At 41.0% G+C, this 13,044-nt stretch overlaps 1 protein-coding gene across 1 annotated transcript in view; it reads left to right on the plus strand.

Moving 5' to 3' along the window:
* Nucleotides 1-8,165: 8,165 nt before the first annotated feature.
* Nucleotides 8,166-13,044, plus strand: part of LOC135558252 (obscurin-like) — a 97,276-nt gene continuing 92,397 nt past the window's right edge. The window contains exon 1 of the mRNA XM_064991973.1: nucleotides 8,166-9,243. Within this exon, the coding sequence (XP_064848045.1) occupies nucleotides 8,166-9,243 (1,078 nt within the window). The remainder of the gene's footprint in view (nucleotides 9,244-13,044) is intronic.

Genomic DNA, 13,044 nt, shown 5'->3' on the forward strand with positions numbered 1-13,044 from the left:
ATATTTACACATTACTTGTATCAGAGAAAATGGGGATTTGCACGTGTTTAAATTGTGCAATAGTACATATGAGTTTGGTAACAGCAATTGTGATGTGTGTATATAACAGTGTTTTGTGTCCGTGTGTGTGTGTGTGTGTGTGTGTGTGTGTGTGTGTGTGTGTGTGTGTGTGTGTGTGTGTGTGTGTGTATACACACAATACCCCATAATGACAAAACAAAAACTGGTTTCTAGAAATTCTTGCTAACTTAAAAACTGAAATAATACATTTACATAAGTATTCAGACCCTTTAATCAGTACTTTGTTGAAGCACCTTTGGCAGAGATTACAGCCTCAAGCCTATCTGGTCTCTCCAGAGATGTTCGATCGGGTTTAAGTCCGGATTCTGGCTGGGCCACTCACGGACATTCAGAGACTTGTCCCGAAGCCACTCCTGCATTGTCTTGGCTGTGTGCTTAGGGTCGTTGTCCTGTTGGAAGGTGAACCTTCGGCCCAGTCTGAGGGCCTGAGTGCTCTAGTGCAGGATTTCATCAAGGATCTTTCTGTACCCTGCTCTGTTCATCTTTACCTTGATCCTGACTAGTCTCCAAGTTCCTGCCGCTGAAAAATATCCCCACAGCATGATGCTGCCACCACCATGCTTCACTGTAGGTATGGTGCCAGGTCTCCTCCAGACGTGATCCTTGGCATTCAGGCCAAAGAGTTAAATTATGGCTTCATCAGACCAGAGAATCTTGTTTCTCATGGTCTGAGATTCTTTAGGTGCCTTTTGGCTTACTCCAAGTGGGCTGTCATGGGCCTTTTACTGGGGAGTGGTTCTGTCTGGCCACTCTACCATAAAGGCCTGATTGGTGGAGTGCGGGGGGAATTACAACATCAAAAGGGGGGGAAATTACAAAATCAAATAGAAAATAAAACCCTGAATGGTAGACCAAAGGGTAGTGCTATATAGATATATTCTCCAGCAGTAGGTGCTGCTCAACCTATAGGTTTTTATTCTGATAGTGGATATAACGTTGAAGAGCTGACGTTGTTTTTAAGGTACAAATTTAACATATGTTCATGTGAATATTCAAAAATCCATATAAAGACAATATGTGCATTGTCCCACCAGTGGTGTTTCCACCAAACTGACTTCTTGCAGATAAAAGTCAGTGCTTAATGACTTTTGAGTTTTCATGTACCGATTAAAAATGTTAAGTTCATTGTGTTTCCATCACATTTCAACTCTACCGATAGTTTTTGCGCAAAAACGTTTGTGTTAAATAGCAAATGTGCCTACTCTGGTCTTGGCATGTACGCTCCAGCCAACAGCTCCCAGATGCAGTGTGAGTTGCTGTGCAGGTTGGCTAGTCTACATGATGAGATTATGATAGATAAAATGCGAGAATATTTTTATCTGTCAAACGGCAGCCAAGCATCGATTATGTCACCAGAATAAGATCCTCAATTTTTATTGGAAAGGAGCATCAAGCTCATCACCGTACACTTTCACCACCCTGTGAAGTTCATCACAATTTATGTCTTCCGTCGCCTAATAAACTGCATGGTTTTCAGAGTCGTAGTGGGAGGATCACACACCATATTATCACGCGGCTCTAAAGTTTACTTCAGTATGATGATTATTATATCAATATTTGTGCATAAAGGCATTTCCGCTGCCATTTCTCGCAAAATAAATTTTAGTCACAAAAAGATCCCACCATGTCCAACGAACAAATTATCTGCCAGCATTTGTACAATTGTACCGAAAAGTCCTGTTTCCATCACAGCTGTCGTGATTTCTTTTTATACTGTATGACTTTACTAAAATGAAAACTGTGGATAGAAAAGTCATTTATGTTGAAATTTGGTTACCATGATAACATAATCATGTGCTTGAAATTTCACCCTCAAAACAACAGCTTATGATGATTACATTTTTGTTGTTGACAAATTACGTTGAAAAAATGTTATTCAACCAGTTTGTGCCCAGTGGGAATCCAACTGCTCCCCTTTCGATGCACCTTTATATGGAAGTGTGTACTGTAGGTGTTATTTGACCTTGATAGTGATAGGGGTCTGGTTGATGGCCTACGTCACACTGCAATCGTGTTCCTCAAGTCTGGTCCTGGGGACTCAAGTGGTATAAACTTTTTTCAATGACTTGATGATTAGGCTACTAATCGAGTTTAATCAGGTATGCTAGTGCTGGACTTGTAAACCCTGTGGGTTTCTGTTACTGTAATTGAATTATGCCAATGTGCTTTCATCAATTGAAAACCCTTAATCTATTTTATGAGAATTTATAATATTCTTGTTTGCATAAAATAGACGCAGACCAGTCTTTCAATAATAGGTAACAATTTATTCTCGGAGCGCGCTGACACTTAACCACGAGCAAAAGTTTATATACAGATCATGACGTCATTTCATTGCTTTAACAGAATCCCCTCCTCTCGACCGGGACAAAGTGTGGTGAAAAGTTCATTCTAACTTACTAACACACTCCCAGATAACTTTTGACCCCTCAACATTATCGATCACCACTGAGCTGACAGTTCTAATCAACAGAAAACTTAGGAATATACTCACTGTCTTATCAAAAAACCCCAGAGCTAAGTTTCTGTAGGGTCAACCATAGGCTAATGACCTTATGTGTTTACACAGTCCCCAACCCATTCGTTTCTTCCTAGTTGGAATGGTGTTCATTAACTTTAATTACTCCTTGTCCGTGTCACACAATCCCTTCTTATGAACTCATATTGTTAATCAGATATAATAAAACAGAGTATAAGTTTTACTTAGTTACAGTTCCATTTAAAATTATTTGTTCAGACATTTAATCATAATTTTCCCAACAGTTTCCAGTACCAGAATCGAAGAACAGTATGACACCAAATAATCAAAATATTACACTTCAGTGGGCTAGTGTAACTCGTAGGCAAAAAAACCTAGCTATGAAATATGCACTGTAGCCTACTTCCAACAACAACAAAAAGTATATTTGGAAAGAATGCTGTGGCGATTTTAGCATGAACATCTTGGTGGGGAAAACTAACATTTTTAGGGGATACATGCCAGCAAAGCCACTACATGACACAACACTAAACAATACATTAATTGCACGATGATGGTGAGAAACGTTGCCCAAAAAACTGTTAGGGCCTACATAAAGCTGTCCCAACAGCAAAGCTTTCTTTTCAGCACCATAGAGTGAGTCCTTACCACCACTACACCTGGCAATCAGCGGAGCCTTGTCTGGCAGCGACACAGTTCATTCAGCCTCATTTACTGCCTTTTAAAATAACATAGCTGATATGGCTGACTTGCTTAAACAAATGTGATTTCCACTGACAATTGAGATGTATAAACTATGGCATAAGGGAATGACAAGCGCATAAGAGGCAATCAGTCATTTTGATTAAGACATTGATGAGCAAGCTAGGATGGACGTATTCAATACAACTATTTGTTCAGCACTTTCGAAATGTACAGTGACAGAATTCAGAACATGGGCCATTCTTACAGTATTCTCCCTGTAAGCCAAGTCAGAACGTAGGATAAGGGGGCATATAAGCAGACAATAAAATCTCTTACAATATTTGATAATTACATTTATCTAAAACAGGCTATAGGCTACATGTGCACCACCAAGTCAGAACAGTAGGCTAAATTATGAGGGAGAAAGGGACCAAATTATTAGGGTGAAGCACATGGGCTACCAACAGCTTACTACACAACATAGACTTAGTATTCCTTTCTTAGCTACATTATACATATCTCCCTGGCATATTACATCATTTATGCAGCAGCATACAAGACATTTTTGGACTTACCTTGTTGTGTTGTGCTCACTTGAACAGGAAGGTGGCGCAGGAAGGTGGTGTTTTTAGAGAGGTGGATTTTTAAAAGTAGAAGTTCAAATTGTTTGGGTACAGACCTGGATAGTAAGACAGAACTCTGCAGGCTGTCTTTGCAGTAAATTGCAACACCGCCCCCTTTGGCCGTTCTATCTTGTCTGAAAATGTTGTAGTTAGGGATGAAAATGTCAGAATTTTTGTTGGTCTTCCTAAGCCAGGATTCAGACACGGCTAGAACATCCGGGTTGGCAGAGTGTGCTAAAGCAGTGAATAAAACAAACTTCGGGAAGAGGCTTCTAATGTTAACATGCATGAAACCAAGGCTATTACAGTTACAGAAGTCATCAAAAGAGAGTGCCTGGGGAAGAGGAGTGGAGCTAGGCACTGCAGGGCCTGGATTCACCTCTACAACACCAGAGGAACAGAGGAGGAGTAGGATAAGGTTACGGCTAAAAACTGAGAATTGGTCGTCTAGAACGTCTGGAACAGAGAGTAAAAGGAGGTTTCTGGGGGAGATAAAATAGCTTCAAGGTGTACTGTACAGACAAAGGTATGGTAGGATGTGAATACAGTGGAGGTAAACCTAGGTATTGAGTGATGATGAGTGAGATATTGTCTCTTGAAACCAGGTTATGTCATCGCATGTGTGGGTGGTGGAACTGTGTGGGTGGTTGAATAAGGTATAGTGAGCAGGGCTAGAGGCTCTACAGTGAAATAAGCCAATAAACACTATCCAGAACAGCAATGGACAAGGCATATTGACATTAACCAGTTGCGGCGAGCAAACCCGTATCCGGGAGTGTAATCATAGCCTCAATGCATTAGCATAACGCAACGGACATAAATACCCCTAGAAACTTTTCCTATTAATGAAAATTGCAAATGAAATGAAATAAATATATTCAAACACAAGCTTAGCCTTTTGTTAACAACACTGTCATCTCAGATTTTCAAAATATGCGTTACAGCCAACGCTAGACAAGCCTTTGTGTAAGTTTATCATGGCATAATGCTATGCTAGGCTCTGCTGGCAGCAGGCAACATTTTCACAAAAATAAGAAAAGCAACCAAATTAAATCATTTACCTTTGAAGAACTTCGGATGCTTTCACTCAGGAGACTCCCAGTTAGCTAGCAAATGTTCCTTTTTTCCCAAAATATTATTTTTGTAGGCGAAAAAGCTCCCGTTTCTTCACCATGCTTGGCTGAGAAATCAACCGAAAAATGCTACAACTATAACGGCAAACTTTTTTCAAAATTAGCTACATAATATTGACAGAAACACGGCAAACGTTCTTTAGGATCCATCCTCAAGGTGTTTTTAACAAATATATTCGATAATATATCCATCGAGACAGTTAGTTTCTCATAAGAAGCAATTGGAAAAATGGCTACCTCAGTATTTTACGCAAGGTTTTCTGCAGGAGACAACATGTGACAACATGCCATATATGGTCCCTTACAGCCATTCTTCAAGGGAAATGCCTAAAAAGACGTCACAATGCTCTAGACACCTTGGGGAAAACGTGGAAAACGTAAGCTCATTCGTAGCTCATTCACAGCCATATAAGGAGTCATTGGAATGAGGCGGTTTCAAAAAATGTGGCACTTCCTGGTTGGATTTGTATTTGGGTTTCGCCTGTAACATCAGTTCTGTGGCACTCACAGACAATATCTTGGCAGTTTTGGAATTGTCAGAGTGTCTTCTTTCCAAAGCTTTCAATTATATGCATAGTCAAGCATCTTTTCGTGACAAAATATCTTGTTTAAAACGGGAACATTTTTCATCCAAATATTAAAATAGCGCCCCCTAAATCCAACTGGTTAAAGAGAGGCATGCTTAGTCAAGTGATCATAAGGGTCCAGTGAGTAGTGAGGTTGGTTGGGGTCACGGTGATTCAGATATATATAGATTTTAGATTCTTCAAAGTAACCATCCTTTGCCTTGATGACAGCTTTGCACACTCTTGACATTCTTTCAACCAGCTTCACCTGGAATGCTTTTCCAACAGTCTTGAAGGAGTTCCCACATATACTGAGCACTTGTTGCCTGCTTTTCTGTCACTCTGCGGTCCAACTCATTACAAACCATCTCAATTTGGTTGAGGTCAGGTGATTGTGGAGGCCAGGTTATCTGATACAGCACTCCATCTCTTGCCTTCTTGGTCAAATAGCCCATACACAGCCTGGAGGTGTGTTGGTTTATAGTCCCACTAAGCACAAACCAGATGGAATGGCGTATCACTGCAAAATGCTGTGGTAGCCATGCTGGTTATGTGTGCCTTGAATTCTAAATAAATCACAGACAGTGTCACCAGAAAAGCACCATGACACCTCCTCCTCCATGCTTCACGGTGTGAACTACACATGCAGAGATCATCCATTCACCTACCCTGTGTCTCACAAAGACATGCCAAATTTGGACTCATCAGACCAAAGGACAGATTTCCTCTTGTCTAATGTCCAATACTCGTGTTTCTTGGCCCAAGCAAGTCTCTTCTTATTATTGGTGTGCTTTAGTAGTGGTTTCTTTGCAGTATTTTGACAATGAAGGCCTGATTTACAAGTCTCCTCTGAACAGTTGATTTTGAGATGTGTCTGTTACTTGAACTCTGTGAAGCATTTATTTGGGCTGCAATGTCTGAGGCTGGTAACTCTAATGAACTTGTCCTCTGTATCAGAAGTAACTCTGGGTCCTCTTGAGAGCCAGTTTCATCATAGTGCTTGATGGTTTTTGAGACTGCACTTGAGGAAACTTTAAAAGTTATTGACATTTTCCAAATTGTCTGACCTTCATGTCTTAAAGTAATGATGGACTGTCATTTCTATTTCCTTATTTGAGCTGTTCTTGACATAATATGGACTTGGTTTTTTACCAAATAGGTCTATCCTCTGCATACCACCCCTACCTTGTCACAACACAACTGGTTGGCTCAAACGCATTAAGAAGGAAAGAAATTCCACAAATGAACTTATAACAAAGAACACATGTAAAGTGAAATGCATTCCAGATGACTACCTCATGAAGCTGGTTGAGAGAATGCCAAGAGTGTGCGAAACTGTCATCAAGGCAAAGGGTGGCTAGTTTGAAGAATCTCATATACAAAATATGTTTTGATTTGTTTACACTTTTTTGGTTACTACATGATTCCATATGTGTTATTTCACAGTGTTGATGTCATCACTGTTATTCTACAATGTAGAAAATAGTCAAAAATAAAGAAAAACCCTGGAATGAGTAGGTGTGTCCAAACTTTTGACTGGTACTCTATTATTTATATGTATATATTTTTGTTGTTGCCTGTTTTTCATGTTATTTCGTCATTAAGTTTGCAAACATTGTAAAAAAAATCTACTAACTAGCTAGATAGTTCGCTTACAAGACTAGTCATGCTAGCTGCGTTGTTGCTTGCGATTGACTGTGGTCTTGGGGGTGGCATACAGACTCAGAGTTACCTGTCAGGCATCATTCAGGGTTTAAATGCCCCACGAGGGATTAGATGCCCCAAGAGCTCTTACTTAGCTCAAGTTAGCATGAAACGCACCATCCTTTAGTGTAGCAATCAATGAAAACCTATGCGCTGATCCGCTGGGGGCTTTGCCACCCCAGCCATACAGTCAATCTATCATCAATTGCGTCCACTCCTATTTACAGAGTTTATCTCGTGATCTCGACAAAACAATATTTGTTATGTCGTGATCATGAGATAAATAAGTTGGGATCTCAACATAACAAGATAAATGTTTGTTTTTTTAAATTAGCATGTCCTTTTTGAACCGTAGTTATCAGTCATCAATGCATATCTTACATTTGGTTGACTTCCATGACAGACAGACTTCACTAAAAATATCTGAGCCGTGTGTGAGACATATTAACACATTCTTCCAAGTCCCTATGAAAACTCTCAATTTGCAGCAATCAATTCACTCCATAGTGGCCCACTCAAACACATTATGCATCTATGTGAGAACAAGGCTTACCAAACCTTCAAGTCATTACTTCCTGGTGTAGTGTTATTACATGATCATGTTAGGCATTAGTGTCAGGCATAAGAAGGATGAGACACTAGACGTCTTGTAGTGTCATACGTGTGTGACATTGTAGTTCAAGAGGCAAGTGATTTAAATGATTGACATCAACAATAGAAGGACATCTTACTTTTTTTCTCTTATGATCTTGATATATCTTAGTATTATTCTATAATGTATCTTACTGGATATATTACTTACTGGATATATTTTCTATACTCATGTATTGATTCCTTTCAATTGTGTGTTTCTATTCTAACTGGCATTATTTCCTTGGTAATCTAGGAACCAGTAATGGACCAGAACCTGTTTGGAGGGGCCCCCAGATTCCTCACGCGGCCCAAAGCATTCGCAGTGTGCGTTGGCAAGGATGCCACTCTAAGCTGCACCATCGTGGGCAACCCCACCCTACTGATTACCTGGGAAAAGGAGAAGCTACGTCTGACCTCCGGTGGCCGCTTCAAGACGGTGGATGATGGTAATGTCTACCGCCTCACCATCTACGATCTAACCCTGGAAGACAGCGGCCAGTACATGTGCCGGGCCAAGAACAACGTCGGGGAGGCATACGCATGTGTAACCCTTCATGTAGGCCTTCCACAAGAGATGGTGGACAGGGCCCCCATCTTCATGGTCAAGCCCACCTCTGCACGCGTGGGCCTGGGGGGCGATGTGGTCTTCCACTGCCGGGTTGCTGCTTACCCAGAGCCCAAATTTGACTGGGATAAGGATGGGCGTTACCTAGCCGAGACAAACCGCATCAAGGTGTCCTCGGACGGCGACAGCAGCTCCCTGAGGATCCAGAGCGTGCGCAGCCTAGACAGCGGCACGTATACCTGCCGCGCCCAGAACTCGGTGGGCCGCTCGAACTCTGCCGCCGTCTTGGTCATAGACACGCAGGACTCCCGTCACCTGGGCCAGGACAAGAGCACCTCCCTCCTCTCCCACATGCAGAAGCGTAAAGAAGGGATCTCCATCTACCGCACAGCAGAGACCCACAACTCCACCACCACCTCGTCCACGGCCACCACTATGGTCACAGACGGGCTGAGCGTTCTGGGTCTGGACCACGGCAGAGCAGCACTGGTCAGCCAGCTACCCAAAAGCGTCTTCACCCGCACCTGCACGGTGACTGAGGGCAAGCATGCCAAGCTCAGCTGCTTCGTGACGGGTCACCCCAAGCCTCATATCATCTGGAGGAAGGATGGGGGGAACATCGGCGAGGGACGTAGGCACATCATGTATGAGGACCAGGCCGAGAATTTCATCCTCAAGATCCTGTACTGCAAGCAGAGCGACAACGGCCTGTACACCTGTAATGCCTCCAACATGGCTGGACAAACCTACAGCGCTGTGCTGGTGATTGTTAAAGGTAGGAAGAGCTTTTTTGAAACCTTTTGACAAGCTTGATATACAGTATGCTCACTGGTGTAGCACACGCCCCCGCAGCCCTCGTGGTTGGGGTTCCCCCGGATGTCGGGTCCCCCAGATAGCATATGAATACGTCATAAGCCATGATTTCATTTTTTGGAATGACGGGAAATTAGCTTTAAAACTTCATATTTTTCTCTCAGCCTCATGGCAAAATGTGTAAAATAGCACGAGATTAGCTATTAAACGGATTTGTTTTGGTCTATACCCCATTGCAAAAAAAAGTACAATGTTTTTGTTTTCTTTTTTTTGCAATGGGGGGACCTTTGCTCGGACCTTGCGGGGGCCCCACTAAAATGAGCTACGCCACTGAATATGCTGTTATGTTGGTACAGTATTCCATTTACACTGTAAATGGGGCGGCAGGGTAGCCTAGTGGTTAGAGCGTTGGACTAGTAACCGGAAGGTTGCAAGCAAGTTCAAACCCCCTAGCTGACAAGGTACAAATCTGTCATTCTGCCCCTGAACAGGCAGTTAACCCACTGTTCCTAGGCCCCCATTGAAAATAAGAATTTGTTATTAACTGACTTGCCTAGTTAAATAAAGGTAAACAGAAAAATTATGTAAAATAGTGAATTTACTCTATGATAATATCAATTTCTCCATTCTAAAATAAAATATTTAGCATTAGTTTTTACATATCTCGCATTGCCATACTCCCAAGTCTAGTTCATCACTTGGCTGCTGAGGAAAAAGTGAGTGTAGTTTTTACATAAAATGATACGTAAAATGATTAATGAAGGGAGATATATATACTAGTCCAGTATCAGCAATCCAGCAATCCAGTATCAGCAATTCATATAGAGATATGTATTGGACTAGTATAGAGATATGAATTGCTGATACTGGACTAGTATATATATTATAAATATATATATTTTTTAAATATAGCTGAAATGAATCTCATCAAATCTGTCTACCCCAATGACTGTATATATGAATGGACAAAACCATCGATCATGTGACATTCATATGTGAAGACACAATAGCGCATTTAAGATGGCGTCTTATGAAGACATAACATGCGCAGTTTGAGCTAGTGCAGGTAGTGGCGTTGCAGGCAAACTCAGTTTTGCCACTTTTCATTGAGTTAGATTGGCAACAAAGATTGCCATTTCCCCATTCACTATAACGGGGAATCCTGTTTTCTGCTAACAATGCTTGCAGTACCGCGGTCAGCCTTGAATTTCATGACTTGATGAGAGGGGGCAGTCGTTCTCCCCTGGTCTACACTAACAGAATTAACCAAAGTAAGCTAAAACGTTCACCTGAGCACAGTGTTACTTTTTTCCAACATACTGTAGATTTAAACTGCGCAACTAAGTGGTGGAATGCTGGCAGCGATATGAAGGAGGAGTGTTGTGTTTCATCTATTTTCTGCCGGTGATGAGTATTTCACAGTGGCTATTGGCCCACTGTTACCCCCAAGCGCCAGAGATAGGGTGACTTTCCATGAGGCACCCCTGATTGGCTAGAAGCCTGGAGCATGGATTATCAATGGCGGTTGTTAATCTCTGTCTCAATTTGACAGTGAGTGCAGAGCCCATGGTTGGCATTTGGTTGTGTCTGGTTATAATTGACGCCAGATAATGGATACTCGACATGCCTGCCTTGTTGTTTTATAGGATTTTGTCGGGGGATTTGCAAAGGAGAGGGGCTGTATCCCTCTGCCCTGTATGCACCAATGTTCCTATTAATACCAGATAATTTGATAACCCCTCTGGGACGCAAGAAGCAACGTTGGAAAAGGTCATAATAGAAACCTACTCAGTAGTCAAAGTCCCAGCCAAACATTCAAAACACACATTTAGAGGATATGTGGAAAGATGAGAGCAGCACATAAAGGCTTACCCAAAATGTAAGTGAATATGATTTCCCCAAAAGCATAAGCCACTATTTTGAACCCATTGTAAAAATTGCCTTGTAAACTCATTCCATGATAAAGTAAATAGGCAGTTACATCGTGGAGAACTAAAGCATTATTAAGTAGTGGTGGAAGAAGTACTCAATTGTCATACTTGAGTAAAAGTAAAGATATCAAATGTATTTATGAAGCCCTGATATCAGCTGATATCAGCTGATATCTCAATGTGCTGTACAGAAACCCAGCCTAAAACCCCAACCCAGACAGGAAGATCACGTCAGTGACTCAACCCACTCAAGATACCATTATAGAAAATGACTCAAGTAAAAGTGAAAGTCACCCAGTAAAATAATACTTGAGTAAAAGTCTAAAAGTTGTTGGTTTTAAATATACATAAGTATCAAAAGTAAATGGAATTGCTAAAATGTACTTAAGTATCAAAAGTAAAAGTATAAACAATTTCAAATTCCTTATATTAAGCAAACCAGGCGGCACAATTATTTTTTACTTTTTTTAACGGATAACCAGGGGCACACTCCAACACCAATTTACAAACAAAACAATTGTGTTTAGTGAGTTCACCAGATCAGAGGCACTAGGAATGACCAGGGATGTTCTCTTGATAAGTGTGTGAATTGGACCAATTCAAATTGGCAAAAATATAAATTGTAAAGTAAAGTACAGATACCCTAAAAAGCGACATAAGTAGTACTTTCAAACAGTATTTTACTTAAGTACTTTACACCAGTGTTATTAAGCCTAAATGGAGAAGATTCCTTTTGTTTCTGTAATCTGCTCTCTAACGATTGTACATGTTATTTTTATACCCTGAGTAATTTATTGGAGCCCATAGACAGTCATAAATCATGTGTGTGTATCACGTTTTTACACTTCTTTCCTGGGGTGGATTGGTTGGAGATTATTGGGTTGTCCATGGATTACAGATTAAATACATAAGTGATTGAAGCTCTACTACTGTACACATACTTGTTTAAAGGGGTGCATGGAGTGTTCAGAGATACTGTAGATGTATTAGCTCATTTAATTACTGGATGTCACTCACCTTTTGAAAATGTTTCTGTGATCTTCCTGTGTCAGAGCCCAAGGCATTGTATGGCACAGTGTATTCAAAGAAAGACACCATTGAATAGGCAAAAACAAAAAGAGATTGACTTACGTATTGATGGGGTTCACCTTTGGGTCATGATAGGGGCTGGACCAAATGATTGATGTATTATAATAATTGATTATGCTTATGTTGTATTAATAGAAGGGGAAGGGCCATAAGGCCCCTCCGACACTACATTTATAGGGTCCTCGACTACAGATTAGCAATATATATGCTTTATAAGGTTTCATATTGTTCCACAGTTCTTTTCTAGTCTCTGCTCCTTATACGAAACAGTCTGAGAGATGTGTGAGCTATTGCAGTAAAAATAGGTTGTCTGTGAGAAAGCGCCCCTGTGCTTATAGAGATTCATAGACACAGTACCCTGCAGGGGAGTAAAAGAGATAAGAGACTAGTCAGACATACCACTATAAAGCAACTTGGGGAGTGGAATATTACTGCTGAGCCCTTAGAAAACACTGGAACTATTGTCTCTCCTGATGCATGGGCTTGGTCTCATGAGTAGAAGGTGTTGACATAGGCAGTTACATCACTAGGGGTGGACTGCAAGCATATTAAAGCAACTTGGACCCTTTTCTATTTTGCAGAACTTCCTCGGAAACATGCGTGCTATGTTCCCGTTGTCAACTTCTGTCTGCAATTACATTAATAAATTAATGATTGAATTACTTAAAGATATTGTCTGATTGCACCAATAAGCAAATGATTGACGACGAACAAGGAACCTACCCCAACAGTATCTACCAATA

The sequence above is a fragment of the Oncorhynchus masou genome, chromosome 17 (assembly GCF_036934945.1).
Source record: "Oncorhynchus masou masou isolate Uvic2021 chromosome 17, UVic_Omas_1.1, whole genome shotgun sequence".
In the NCBI taxonomy this organism is placed as follows: Eukaryota; Metazoa; Chordata; class Actinopteri; order Salmoniformes; family Salmonidae; genus Oncorhynchus; species Oncorhynchus masou.